The following is a 15,345-nucleotide window of genomic DNA, read 5'->3' as shown; positions in this document are numbered from 1 at the left end:
AATCCACTGAAAGATGCACAGATCTACTGAAAGATGCACAAGACACACTGAAAACTAGAAAATATCCCTGAAAGAAATTAATGAAGGCTTGAAATAATTGAGGAGATACACTCTGTTCACAGATTGAATGACACAATGTCGTTAATGATGTTCATTTTCCTTAAAGTGATATCTAGATTTAGCACAATCCCAATCAAAATCCTCTAAGTCTGTCTTGAAGAAATTAATGAGCCAATTCTAAAATATATATAGCTCCAGTTAGCCAGATAGTCTTTTAAAAGGACAGAGGTAAAGGATGTAGGCCACCAGATTTGAAGAGTTACTATAAAGCTCAGTAACCAAGACAGTGTGGCATTGACATAAGGATAGACAAGTAGATCACTGGAACAGAATATAGAGAATCCAGAAATAGATGCACACATATGTAATCACTTCATCTACAGCCCAGGTGCCAAATCAATTCAATGAGAGGAGGAGGATCTTTAACAAATGGTGCTGGAAAAACTGGGTGGATATTCGTAAGGAAAAATGAACTTCAACTATACCTCACTCCATATACAGAAATTAATTTCAGGTGGATCAAAGACCTAACCATAAAAGCTAGAACCCTAAAGCTTTTAGAGGAAAATTTAGGAGAATATCTTCATAATTTCAGGATTAGCAAAGATTTCTTAGGCCACAGAAAGTATGAACCATGAAAGAAAAACTTGATAAATTGGACTTAATAAAAATTTTAAATTTTTATTCATCAAAAGACACCATTAAGAAAATGAATAGACCAAGTCTCGTAGGCTATGTGATATGTATCTGACAAAGGAATTATATCCTGAATCAAAAAGAATGGTTATAACTCATTAATAAGAAGACAAACAACCAAATTTTTAAATGGGCAAAATATTTAAATAGACATTTCACCAAAGAAGATCTACAAATACCCAATAACCACAAGAAAAGATACTTAATATCATTAGTCATTGAGGAAATGTGAATTAAAACCACAGAGAGACACCACTTTATCTCTACGAGAATGACTATAATCAGAAAAGACAGATAATAACAAATGTTGGTGAGGATGGGAAGAAATGGTAACCCTGGTACAGTGCTGGGCAGAATATAAGATGGTACAGCTGCTTTGGAAAACAGTTCGGCAGTTTCTTAAAAGGTTAAATACAAATTTACCCTATCACCTAACATTTCCACTCCCTAGTCATCTACCCAGGAGGAATGAAAACATATGTCCACACAAAGACGTGCCTGTAAATATTCATAGAATCACTATTCAAAATAGCCCCAAAGTGGAAACAACTCAAATGTCCACCAGCTAATGAATGGATAAGTAAAATGTGTAATCATCCAGTGCAATACTAGTCAGCGATAAAAAGGAATGAAATAGTTTACATACTACAACATGAGCAAATCTCAATGTGTTGTGCTAAGTGACAGACACTAAAGACCAGCTACTACAGGATTCCATTTATATGAAATGTCTGGAATAGGCAAATCTATAGAGACAGAAGGGCAAATCAGTGGTGGTTGCCGAGTGGTGAGGATGGGAATAGAGATTAAATCACATGAGGGATCTTACGGGGGCGATAGAAATGTTCCCAAACTGGATCGTGGTGATGGTTGCACAACCCAGTAAATTATTAAAACTCCTTGAATTGAACACTTAAAACAGATTAATTTTATGATATGCAAAATATACCTCAATAAAGTTGTTTTTCAAAATGGCCAAAGAACTTGGACACTTCACCAAAGAAGACAGAGGACTAGACAGGAAGGACATGAAAAGGTGCTCATCTTCATTAGCCATCACTACAGTGAGACGCATTCACGTTCCCTGGAAGGGCTGGAGTCAAATACACTGAGAGCACCAAAGACTGGGGAGATTGTAGAGCGGCTGCAACTTTTACTGGTTGGTGGTGATGTGACATTACGTGAACATTTTGGAGAGCTTTTGGCAGTTGCCCATGAGGCCTTGTCTCAGGAGAAACGAAAACACATGTTCCCAAAAAGACTCCACCTGAATGATACAACAGCTGTATTCATAGCTCAAACCTGGAGCCATTCCAAATACCCATCCACAGAAGAATGGATAAACAATTTTTGGTATATTCATGCAGTGAAATAGTACTCATCAGTAAAAAGAAAAAAACTGTTGATAATCCTCAACAATCTCAAACTTGCTGAATAGAAGAAGCCAGACACAAAAGAATGGGTACTCACTTAGCAATTAATTAAAGTCCGAGAACAGGGAGACTCATCTATGCTGATAGAAGTTGGAAAATGAGGCGGAGAATGGGGAAGTGGGTGAATTGAAATAACTCTCTGGAATGATGAATATATTCTCCACCTTGTTTGGGGCGGTGGTTAGGAAGGCACATGCAATTGCCCACACTCATTTTTTGTTTTATAACTGAACGAGCACTTAAGATCTCTTGTATTTTGTCGGATGTTAATAACATACCGCACTTGTCTATAAGGCTTTCATCAGTAAGTTCCGTATGGTGAAATCAGCTACAGTCAAGGTAAACTAGAATATGTAATACCAGAAAATTTGACTTTTTTAAGCCTGTGAATGTGGTGTTAGCCTTCGCAGGCACGTCTGTCTTGCTGGTCTTCATGCCAGTTCAATTCTCTGCCTTTTCCTGTTTTCCCTTATAGAATGAATTTATTGTCAGAGCTCTAATTATTAATTTACTATAGCTGGCCCATTATTGAATCTCTGGTATTGTCCTATTTTGAATTCTGTTTCTGTATTTCCTATTGCATTTGAGATTTTTTTAATTTTTTAATTTTTATTTTTTTAAATTTTAAAACATAATTTGTATTAACTTTATCTCCATAAACCAAAAACACGTAGAGACTTTAAAAAAAATTGCCCTAGTAGCACTTCTAATACACATATAAAACTAAACTGACATCTTTCTTCTAAAGTCACCCCCTACCCATCCCTCTTTCTGGCATAGGTGCCATGCTTATAGTCCTCTGGGCCAGATGATCGGAGGCAGATTTGCTTCTTCTTCCTCTCCTCTTGCTCTGTTCCCTATACAGTTCCCAATCCCCGTTGCTTTTTCTTTTTTTCTCCATAGTCTGCCAATATATTAGTATGAAAATTTTCTAATATATAGAAAAATTGAGAGAATTTTATAGTAATTTGCCCACCACTGAGATATTACAATGAACATTTTGCCATTTTGGCTTTTTCACGTAGCTGTCTATCCATATGCTTTTATATCTTTAAGATCTTTTTTCTTTTATTTATTTTTTTTTTTTAAAGATTTTATTTATTTATTTGACAGAGAGAGACACAGCGAGAGAGGGAACAGAAGCAGGGGGAGTGGGAGAGGGAGACGCAGGCTCCCCGCAGAGCAGGGAGCCCGATGTGGGGCTCGATCCCAGGACCCTGGGATCATGACCTGAGCCGAAGGCAGACGCTTAACGACTGAGCCACCCAGGCGCCCCGATCTTTTTTCTTTTAAATCTTCCTCCATCCCTCCAGTCACCACAAACTTAAATTATTCTTGGTCCTCTTGTCCTGCAGTTGTTTCTCCTCCTTCAATATGTTCTTTATGCTGGTGATCTCCAAAATGATGGTGCTCAAATTATCTATTGATGTACAGGAAGAAAATGTTAGAACTTATTTTTCGTAATATTCCTACTGGGAAAAAAAAACAAGTTTCTCTACTATTTTACATACAGATTGACAGCGCGTTCTTTCTCATTCTGTATGTCAGATGATCACGTGCAGCACCCAGAGTGTCTTGAGGGAAAAGTGGACGTAGCGCCATTACTTTTGTCAAGGGCACTGTAAAGTTTTACAGTTCACTTGTGCCCAGTTAAGGGGATACATAGACTTTGTTATTTCATTTTTAATTCACACACAACTGAAATGTGGCTTAAAAAGATTTCTGCAAAGATACTGCCTGTTGAAGATAATACAAATATGCAAGCCCAAACGAACAGTAAGTAAACAGCAGAGAGCTGATGCTTCATATACCTCATGTGAGCTTTTTAAAACCACATTGAGGTAAAATTGGTAATTGTTCATTTCGTCTTTATCTCCTCTTTTTTCCTGTTTTGTATATGTTTTATTATGTACATAGTAGTAGGAGTATGGGACAGATTTTATGAATAACCATATACATCTTGGAAGTACATGTTAAATGTTTTGCTGATAAGGCTACATGATCCAAAACCTTTGGCCACATTGGCTATGAATCTTTCTAGAATATAACTGCCTCATACCTCTCCCTTGCTCAGATACCTATAATGGCTCCCTACAGTCACAGAATAAAGTCTAGTTTACAATTGAACCATATTCTGTATTTCTTTTCCAAAGTATTTTCTTTTTTTTTCCCCAAGTATTTTCATGTCACAAATATGGCATCATTTTTGTCTTTGCCTCTGCCACGTGCCCATCCCTTCGGCCAGGAACAAGCCTCACTCGCTCCCTGTGTCCACCTGGCTCAGACCTAGTCATCCTCCTAAGCTCAGTTCTAGAGTCTAATTTCTTTGTCACCCACTCTGTCATTCTCTGCAGGTCAGAATTAGATGTTCTCTTCTCTGTGCTCAACAGTACCATATGACATATTTCTACTGGAGCATGTATTAACATTGCAGTGTAACTAGATACATACACTCTGTAGGAGCGATGATTTTGTCTCACTCATCTACCTATCCCTTCAGTAGAGGCTTAAATGTTTGGAAGGAGGAGAGAAGGAAAAGAAGGAATGGAAAGAAGCTACTCTATCCCACAGATTATTTCAGTCTCCTTCTTGAAAATATTTTTTAATGTCTATGAAGTTCTGGGCGGAGGCCATAAATAGTAAGTCTGTCTTTGTTCACTTGTTGGGAGTCAATAGAGAAATAAGACCTAGGAAGCAGAGGGTTGAGTTAGAATGCTAGCTCTGCATCTACGTGGGCTTCCTGGTATTTTACCCCTGTAGGAAGCAGCCTTCAGCACTCAATCTCTGGCCTCTGATCAGCTAGGTCCTCCTCCCCTAAGGCAGGCATGGCAAATCAGACCAGACTGCACTCTGTGCAGACAACAGTGAAGGAACTCAAGAGGCCCTGAGCCAAGCGTACTGAATTCATTTCTAAAACTCTCCAGTCAGATAAGATAGACATTCTTCCTTGGAGAAGAAAGGAAAGGGGCTCAGAGAAACTAGACTGTTTCTCTCATTCTTTCCCCTCTATGGAAATTTGAAAAATTGGATGAGTGTGTCCCCTTAATGCTCTTTACGTTAAAGGTGACAGTATGTCTTGGTTGGCCCAGGACTAACCCAGCTTATTCCTTTTGTCCCAGCATAATTAATAATAGTGTCCCCTTTTACTCTCAAAAGTGGACAGTACATTATATGGTCAACCTAAGCAACCACAGTTGCAGTTAGTATTCTAAGAATGTTCAGAACTTTTTGATAGAAGGGCTACTCTCCATCCCCACAACTGGCTATGCCTTCCTCACATCCCCTGTACTCACTGTGGGAACCCCACAGTTTGGACCCCTGAGCCTATTTGTTTGATGCTCAGCCCACTGTTACCACTTCCACTGTGCACTTGGTCTCCTCCCTGAGTGGGGGAAATGGCCCCACAGTATGCTCTCTCCCACTACACTATATCTGACTTAACATTGGTGATCTCCACAGTGCTTTGCAGAGTAGATGCTCAGTAAGGGATAATAACAATGAAGACATTTTAAATGTAAGTTTTTGTAGTTTAAGATGCTTATTGCTTGCATTCTGCTAAACATTTAAGATCTTCTAGAAAAACCTTAGTTTCTAAAACTTGCCCTTTTCCTTCCTAGTCTTCTGATATTCAGAACCCAAGTGTATCTTGATGCTATCTCTAATGGTTTAATTGATGTACATATCTATATTCATTCAAATACAATAAGTAGTGTTTTGCTTAAATAGTTATCTTAAAAATACAACATCAGGAATCCATTTTATACCCAGCTCACCTCTTTTATGATGAAAGATTCCATTTTTACTAAAGGCTAAAAAGTATTAAATGCTGATGGTATTGTGGAGCTTAGAGAATGATAAAAAAGAATTATCAACTGACTACCGCTCCACAGTGAGAAAACAATTGCAATTCATATATTTAAATAAGAAAAATATTATTTGGGCAAGAGGAAACAAAGATAAATTCATTGGCTGTAGAACCAACCAGCTGCTTGATATTGCCAGAAATGGTTTTTCCTTTTGAATCAGCTTTTGGGGAGAATGCTCTGGCTTCTAGCCCAGAAAGATATGGTGTTAGGTCTTTCCTCTCTCAATAGTAGATAAATACATGTTCTCTTGACCCTACTCCTGCCAGTTCTCAACTAATTTTTTTACAACCAAGTTTCAAAAGAAAAAAAAAAAAAAAAGAAAGTCATCTCTTCTTGAGGACTTCACCTCCTGTTTTCCCTCCCACTACTACAATATGCTGACTTTCGCCCCCTATCTTTTCAGTGAAAGTGCTTGTCTTAAGGTCATGAATAGCCTCCTGTTTGCCAGATTTGATGGTCTCTTTTCAGCCCTTTGGTTCTCAGAGCTTTACAGAGCATGTATTAGTGTTGACCATGCTCTCCTCCCCTGTCTTCTTTGACACCCTTCCCCCTGACTATTGTTACTTTCTCCATCTGCTCCTTAAATTGTGAACACTCCTGAGGTTCTGTTCTCTACCTTATTCTGTTCACAATTTATCCAAGTAATCTTGTCCACTGCTGTGGCTTTTTTTTTTTTTTCTTAAGATTTTATTTATTTGAGAGAGCGAGAGATAGCACATGAGCAGGGGTGAGAGAGGGGCAGAGGGAGAGGGAGAAGCAGACTCCCTGCTGAGCAGGAAGCCAGATGCAGGGCTCTATCCCAGGACCTGGAGATCATGACCTGAGCTGAAGGCAGATGCTTAACTGACTGAGCCACCCAGGCACCCCTGCTGTGGCTTGTATTCATTTATTTTTTTAATTTAATTTAATTTTAATATGTCATGTTAGTCACCATACAGTACATCATTAGTTTTTGATGTAGTGATCCATGATTCATTGTTTGCCTATAAGACCCAGTGCTCCATGCTCTGCTGTGGCTTTTAAACGCAGTCTCTCTCAAATCCTTATCTTCCCACATTGCTCTTTTGAAGACCAGGTTTCTGTTTCCATGAAATTGTGAGATATCTCTGCCAGGATGTTCCATAGACCCCTCAAATGTGTTACCTTCCAAACTGAGCTCAGTCTTCTCTATACCCTCCCCTTCTGCCCTCAACAGCGACGTCACATCCTCCCAGTTCGATGGGCCCCAGCTGGTTCCCATCCTCAACTTTCTCCTCACCGGATCCTCCTCATTTTGTTCTCTCAGTTCTGACTTTTAAATGCTTGCCGTCTCTTGAGTGTCCACTGGTGCTGAGGCCTGTACTAGGCACTTTTTACATATTATTTGTCCCCTAAATGCCTCTAAATCCAAATTAATACCGCTTTCCTATTCCCAGAGCTATTCTCATGGTAGGTATTCAGTCAATATTTGATAACGTACCCGTTTCATGCCAGAAGAGCCAGGAACCTGGGAATCATTTTGGCCTCCTCTTCTCTTTTCCTCCTTCAGGCTTCATGGTCATCACTGAGTCCTGTTACTCTGACTTCTATAAACATTCTCTCTCTCTGTTCCATCTACCACTGCCTTAGTTCTGGCCTTCGTGACTCCTTGTCTAGGCTATTATCCATTTTCTTATTTGTCTGTCTTTATTCTCCATGCCATCTATTCCATCCTCTGTTACTGCTGCCCATAATCTTTCTCAAATATAAATTTAATTTTGCCTTTGTCCAGCATGATCGGTTCCACTGTCATCTAAATAAAGATCGCAGTCCTTAACTGGCACTCCTTGTGATTTGGTGCTTGCTTATAAGATAAGTACCTTGCATACAATTTTCACTCCAGTCCTATCAAATTATTTGTAATTACTGAAAATGCCACCCATTCTTAACCCCTCAGCGCTCTTTGACCTGTTGGAATGGCCCCCTTCTCCCCATTTCCAAATCATCCTTTAAGAGTGCTCAAACATCACCCTCTTTTAGAAGGCTTTCTTGCTAGTTTACCAGGCAAGTGATGTCATTCCTCTGCACACCACCCCCCCAGAAGCTGGTGTTTATCTTTATTATGTAATTTATCTTTTCTGCCTTTCTGCTTAGACTGTGAACTTTTTGAGTTCAAGAACTGTGTTGTGTTTCTAATTATTCTTGCATAAGGAAGAAGAAAAGAGGAAGAGAGAGAGGAAAAAAGGGAAGGAAGCCAGTGAATTAATTGACCCACTGGATAGTGTATAAAATTGCTGGGTGTTTTAGTTTTGCTTTTATTAACTTTATTTTGAATGGGCAAATAATAACCACTTCTTTATCTCGTTAATCTGCCCTGCAGAAAACTGGCTAATGCTATCAGTGGTAAAGGATTAAAGCCATAACTAAAAGTAACCCAGAAGATAAATTATCATTTTACTTACTCTCCTAAAAAAGGGATGTGCTTTATCTGTTATTTGCTAATTAAAATGCTGAATCAACTTCCAGATGAATGCTGAAATATATTTATGTTGATCTTTTATCCTTATTAAGTATTAATACATTCTTTTTAGTGAGTTTTTTAGATACCAGATCGTTTCTACAGTTCTTGTAGCTCTCCAAACGTCTAAAGACATAGGATAAATCCAGTTGTGGTGCAGTAATAGGATCCGTCCTCACTCAGCACTACTCAGTTCCCATGCTATTTCAAGAAACTCTCTATTACAGAAAAAAAATCTCTTTCATGGAGGATCCTTAATGGTAACGCTTTGGTAATATTATTAAAGAACATGTTTTTTACAGATATAATCCAACAAATACTCTTCTCCCCATAACAGTTACCTGATCATAAAATATTATACCTGCTGAATTGACAGTTATTTGCTTCACAGCTGCGGAGGATCAAAGTGAACTGAAGTGTGTCCCAGTTCTTCGCAGCTGTTTTATTCTGTTTTCACATAGCCATTTTCAACTGTTCCCGTCTTTTCCACCTTAGACATTTCAGCCAGGTCCTTCAAAGGAAAAACCACAAAAACCCACCAAGCTTCAAAACCACCAATCAATCAATACACACACACACACACACACACACACACAGGCAGAAAAATATGATGGAAAAAAAGGGGTGAAGGTGATTCAGAGCTTTCATCAAGAGGCTAGTCATTTATTCTCTCCTTTTATTCTGAATGTGAAATAATTTTATTGGAGCATAACAGTTTGTATAGCTTGTCAGCTTCATCACAATGACATTTTTACTTACAAAGTCAATGCATCAAAACTGCGGCTAAGTAGGAGAAAATTAATAAATCTTTGGATATAATCTAAGCCTATTTGCTGTCTAGCATATATTGCATGTGTGTGTGCGTTTCATCCTCGGAGGAAAACACTTTAAAAGAAATTGAAAATGAAAGTATGGACCATCATAGCATATAACTGTGGGTTTAAAAAAAAGACAAACTCCCTTCTTGCTGGGCTCCTATGTATAAATTGTTAGCACTAAAACCACCTGCTAAGAACATTCCTGCCAACTTAATTCATGTCTAATAAAATGATTCTTCTGAAGCCTTAACTTGGAAAACAGAGTGGGAAGGAAACGAGGATTCTTTCTTGACAGGGTCAGTTTCTATTGGAGAGACCAGAATTTTTTCTTTTTTTTTAAGCTATCAGAAATTCAGCTACCTTCAGTTTTTCTTGGTATATTTCATTGGTCAGTTACCTGGAATGAGTAATATGTAATAATCCTATGTAAGATATTTCTTTGTTACCAGACACAAATATGGATTCTACACAGGGCACTGTGGTAGTTATTCCACATTTTCCTCCCAAAACTCAAGTCAAGTTCAGGCAAGGGAGAGTAGGTATTTTCTTAGATTTTAAGGAAATCTCAGTTGCTTACCTGAAATGAAAAAAATCCAAGGCTGGACTTTTTTTAGGGGGAGGAGTGGGGCAGAATAACAAATAATTGACAAGTCTTATTTATACATGGAAAAATGGAACAAGTAGCTGCTGCTTGTACTGAGCTGGAGGGTTAAGTGTGTCTTGCACCGGCATTATCAAGCTGTTTAAATGAAGGATCTACACCAGATGATTTTTTAAATAATTAACATTTTTATGGCTTCTGATTCAGGTAAACACTTTTGAGTTGAATGTTCTGGGCTCCTAATTACTTGCTGAGACACTCACTAGCTATTGAAGAAGCCACTCAAACTCAAACCGTATTTGTTCTTTGAAAGCGAGTCCTCAGCTTTCTGCCAGTCTCCCAAATATGAGTGTCATGAAATAAAAGACACTTAAATTCACTCGTGGTGAATTCTTCTCTGTTGGTTTCAAATCTGGCTTTTTACTCCATTTCCTTTTTTTTTTTTTTTTTCCAGAACTTCCTTATGGCTGGGAGAAAATAGAGGACCCTCAGTATGGGACATACTATGTCGAGTAAGTTTGTTACCTCAGTTACTATTCTCCCAAACGTTTTCCCTTCACTGTACAGCTTTAGGGAATCACCCGAATACAACACTTTATGTTTCCACAATCCAGCTTTCAAGTTTTTCCACTAGAGGAATTAGAAGTAGGGGCAGTGAGCATTTACTTCAGTGGGTCTGGGCTCCCCAGAAGTTGGCTTTGAAGTAAATAGAGCAAGAGGGAAGTTACCACGCTGATGAATAGCTGGAAGTGGTTACCATTACTACCACGGCATCTAAAGAGAAAAATAGTATATAGAAAACTGTGAAATGAGGGCATGGACTAGATGAAATGTTAAGGTCACTTCCAACACCACAGACAGCTATTTGGTCATGAAGGCCTCGAAAGCACTCTAAGGGCAGTGAACCATAATGATCCAAAGTTTTGGAGTACAGGATTAGAAGTGTACTGTCTTTTAGAGCGTTAATCAAGGAACACTTTGGGGGGAAGAGAGTTGCTTCTTAGACAGCTGTTATGGTTAAATTTAAACATAAGTATATGTCGGAGTGGAGCACCGAACACCTGCCTGTGTTAGAGAAATCAGTGTCCTCGGATTTTTCTTTCCAAATGCTATAGGTAGAATTTTGACCTCAGGCAAATAACTGCATCAGAAATGTTGCTACTATGTACCTAGAAACTAGGAGTCTGGACCTACTGCCGAGGTAGTGAAGGCCAAATATCATTACCTGAAAAAGTAGCAAACATGGGAATCTTCTAGTTTTATGGTTGCTTATTAATTTTTCATCAATTTTTGGGTGTAAACAAATGCCCTTTCCTAGTATTTATCCCTATAGTAAGTATCTCTGACTCCTGTTGTAACTCTGGTCTTTTTCTTTTAACGAAGTATGTTGACACACAATGTCACGTTTGTTTCAAGTGTACATCTAGTCTTTATTCTGATGTGTAGATTGTTCTTTGAGTCCCTGTGGCTAGAGTTTTGGAATGATTTCTTAAAATCTAACTTGAACCCTAGGAAAACAACTCAGTTTGACCCTTAGGTATATAACTTCACAGTGTCAACACTTTGGTTCCTTTGGAAGGTTCTGCTAATTTTATTTTCATTGTGTTAATGTCTTGCTGGTAGTGTCATGTGAAAAGTAGATAGCAGCTCTTTCATTGCTGTTGTGTTTTTTTCTAAAGCATATTTAGTTAAAATAAAGAAACAATCATTTCTCAGTCAAAGGACTATTGGCAGGCCAACTGGAAAGGTTTTGTGGGATTTCCCCCCCTAGCTGTTTAGTCTGTTTAAATTTGGCTTCAGTAAACTATTAATTGCCATTGACACTGCTGAACATTTCTGCAATAATGATTCTCATTCTCTTATTGTCCATTCCAAGTAAATTTGAATACATGGTCAAGAGGTGAAAGTCGTTTGCCTGTTATAAAATCTTGGGCTAAATGATCTGGTTCTCATTAAGCAAAGATATCATATTGAAGCAACTTCAGGGCGAATCCTGAAGTGACCTGCTCCCAGGTCATGGAGCGTGTGTAAAATAGCCTGAATTAGGGGCAACAGCAGCGGCAACATGATTTTGTGTGATTGTTCCCAGAACAAGCTCATTTTACAGGAGGGTAATTTATTAGATTAAGAAAGAGCAGGCTGTACTCAAGATGCACATTAGTATGGAGTCAGCTGAGCTATGGAGTGTGGCTTGATTCCCAGATTAGTCAGGTTTTGAATCCCGACCATAGTAATCTGCAGTGAGTTTACTGATGGAGATACAAAGCTGTTACTTGAATGGCTACTCTTTGGCTCTCTCACTTTGTCAAACCAGATGGCACAATGATTGCTTTTGGCAGAGGTTTGTAGTAGTAACACCAACTGCAATGGCACTTTTTCTTTGCAAGTATTTATTTTCGGGGATGAGATTCTGAAATGGATTAATTTATTTTTGAAAATAAAATTGTTCCAAAAATTTAATGGCAGGCCTTCTATAAGAATGCTTACATATTTAGAAATGTTGTCTTCTTGTATTGCATTAAATGTCTTGATGTGCTTAGGTTTCAGAGTCAAAATATACATCTGCTTGAATATCTCAAATTCGTCATGAAAGAATAAGGGTTTTGTTTGTGGAGGTGAATTTTTAAAACCCAACTATTATACACAAAATGTTAATGCAGATGACATTCCAAGTTATATATCCTATATTTAGTCATGCTTCTTTGCTACCCTTGTTTAATTTTTCCAGTAATCTGTGAGATTCTCCTATCTTACTTCCCATAGCTAGTTATATGGAAAACAAAATCTCTTACATCTTAACAATATTGTGAATATAAGTAACTAAATGAAAAGGAGAATGTTTTAACTTTTATGTTTTGTTTTGTGATTTGGGTAGCATTTTAATCTAAGTAGTTTAAGGTGACAGATGCAATTACTCCCTGCACTAAAATCTTACATTCTTTTGTCAAAGAATTTTCAGGAAAGGGATTACTCACTTGCAGACTTCTACTCTCCTCTCCCACACATTACGAAGAGTATAAATACAAATTACTACTTTTTATGTTTTAATGCCTAGGTGGCAAAATGAGTCATTCCAACTGATGACGTTAAAGCAAGCCAGGGTTTATTCTAAACAGGTTTATTCTTTTCTAAGTGTCACTTTCTGGTGGTTTTATTCTTTCAAGAATATGTAAAATGTCAGTACCTAATAAATGATGTTTAAAATGGTCCCTAAGTTAATACCAAAGATCTCCATTTTCCCAGAGGGTTTAACAGTTAAAAAGCTCCCCTTGGTAGGAAGCAGAGGCATACTTGAGTTTTAGTGAAATCGCAACCCAAAGAATTTCAAGTGGAACTTGCCATGTTTAGAACTCTGAAACTAAATAACTACATCTGTTGCAGAGTTAATAATGCACTAGAAGCCTAAATGGCATAGAGAAAACCAGCATTCATTGCCCTGACGGGTCCTTGCTACCCTCCTCCGTCACCACCATTAATGTTCACAGATGGCAAAGTAATTATCCAAGTTGTATGACTGTTTGTATGCAAATTGTTGTAATATTCAGCCTATCTAAAGGCAGTCATAATCTGAGATTCTCATGATTTGATGTTTAATTGTTGGTATTTGCTAATGTCACTTCTCCTTAAAATGGATTCTACTGGAAAATGCTATCAGTTGGCTGAAATATATTTGTACCATGGAAGTGCTAGAATGTAATTCCCATTGCTTCTGTATCAGAACCTATTTAAATAACTTTTGTTCAGTAGTTGCATTCTTAGCCAACTTCCCCTTTGACTGATTTGCCAGACCAACCAGTGCTCTGCTCCCCGGTGAAATATCCTATTGCCCATCATGTATTGACTGTTGTTAGCCAATCGCTCACGCTTGGTCTCCGCATGCTGTTCTGCTTTCCCTCACAGACTTGTGTGCTTTCCAAGGCAGTTGTGAATGCTCCCAAATCAGAAATACCAGTTAAATTTATATTATGATTACATAATTATTTTAATTATTATATAATTATGAAAAAAGTTGAGTGTGGAAGAGTTGCTCTACAATACAAATTGGTAAAAGCAAATCTCTTTCTTAGTTGTTCTGCTTAACTGATGTGGGTGAGTCAGTTGGAAAAATAATAGTAAAATTCAAGAAAGCTTCTATACTCAGATTTTTCCAAAAGGATCTTTACAGCTGCTTCATTTTAAAGAAACTTGAATTAAAATCCTCCTACCATTAACTGCCTTTTAGAAAATGAACTGATCCATTACCAACTGTTCTGATTGCATTAGATGTGAGGGCGTCTCCTACGGTTTTGAAAACTATTATTGGCTCCATTGGGTACCTCGATGCAGAAGCAATAGTGAATGCTTCAGCAGCTTTCACTTCTAGGCATCTTCCGTGGGCCTTTCTTTAGTTGCCAAAAGTCCTTCCCCTACCATCTTTCAGCCTCTCTGAGTTCCATAGTCTAGAGATATATGTTTGCCCCTTAACCTACAGGGATGGAATGGTATAACAGTCTATTCAAAAATAATGTAACTCTTTCATCTTAAACCGAAATGCCTGTTTTTCTACATTTTACAGTCACCTTAACCAGAAAACCCAGTTTGAAAATCCAGTGGAGGAAGCCAAAAGGAAAAAGCAGTTAGGACAGGCTGATACTGGGTCTTCAAAACCAGGTAGAACATTTTCCTCAATCTTTTCTTCTAAGAATGCCTTGTGAAATTTATATACTGAATTAATGAAAATAAGTTTGAACTTTTTATTGTTGAGGTGTTGAAGTTCAACAGAAAATGTCTAATTTTGGGCGCCTGGGTGGCTCAGTTGGTTAAGCGACTGCCTTCGGCTCAGGTCATGATCCTGGAGTCCCAGGATCGAGTCCCGCATCGGGCTCCCTGCTCAGCAGGGAGTCTGCTTCTCCCTCTGACCCTCCCCCCTCTCATGTGCTCTCTCTCAAATAAATAAATAAAATCTTTAAAAAAAAAAAAAAAAAAAAAAGAAAATGTCTAATTTTGTCACTGTAAAGATAGGGAATAATCTTAATAAAACATCTAAACGTTTTGAGAATACTGTGATTTTCCCATGCTGCTTAGATGGAAAGTGTGAAATTGTTGGCAAAAGGTATTAAATAGCTTTGTTATGGTCTTGAGGTTGTAATATAAAGATTGCATTGTTTCTCAGTGTTTCAGGCCAGGACAGTCTGAGATCTCTAATCCATTATGAGTTTCTCCCAAGGTAATGCTTAGGTCTAATGTCTGTAACCATCCAGGGTTCTTTATTAACTGATTGGCATAAATCCACCATATTATTTGCCTGTATCATTGATTCTCAAGTGGGGTGGCAGGGCATCAGTAAATTCAGGATCATTTGGGGAATATTTTGAAAATACATAGGTCCTTAACATTTTGATGAACCTAACCATGT

General features: G+C 38.0%; 1 protein-coding gene across 2 annotated transcripts in view; it reads left to right on the top strand.

Moving 5' to 3' along the window:
• Positions 1–15,345, top strand: part of MAGI3 (membrane associated guanylate kinase, WW and PDZ domain containing 3) — a 234,557-nt gene that overhangs the window by 175,580 nt on the left and 43,632 nt on the right. For both annotated transcript variants that reach the window (XM_032421255.1, XM_032421249.1), the window contains exons 7-8: positions 10,405–10,462; positions 14,506–14,600. In XM_032421255.1, the coding sequence (XP_032277146.1) occupies positions 10,405–10,462; positions 14,506–14,600 (153 nt within the window). The remainder of the gene's footprint in view (positions 1–10,404; positions 10,463–14,505; positions 14,601–15,345) is intronic.

The sequence above is a fragment of the Phoca vitulina genome, unplaced genomic scaffold (genome assembly GCF_004348235.1).
Source record: "Phoca vitulina isolate PV1807 unplaced genomic scaffold, GSC_HSeal_1.0 scaffold2, whole genome shotgun sequence".
In the NCBI taxonomy this organism is placed as follows: domain Eukaryota; kingdom Metazoa; phylum Chordata; class Mammalia; order Carnivora; family Phocidae; genus Phoca; species Phoca vitulina.
This window is presented reverse-complemented; position numbering and strand designations above follow the sequence as displayed.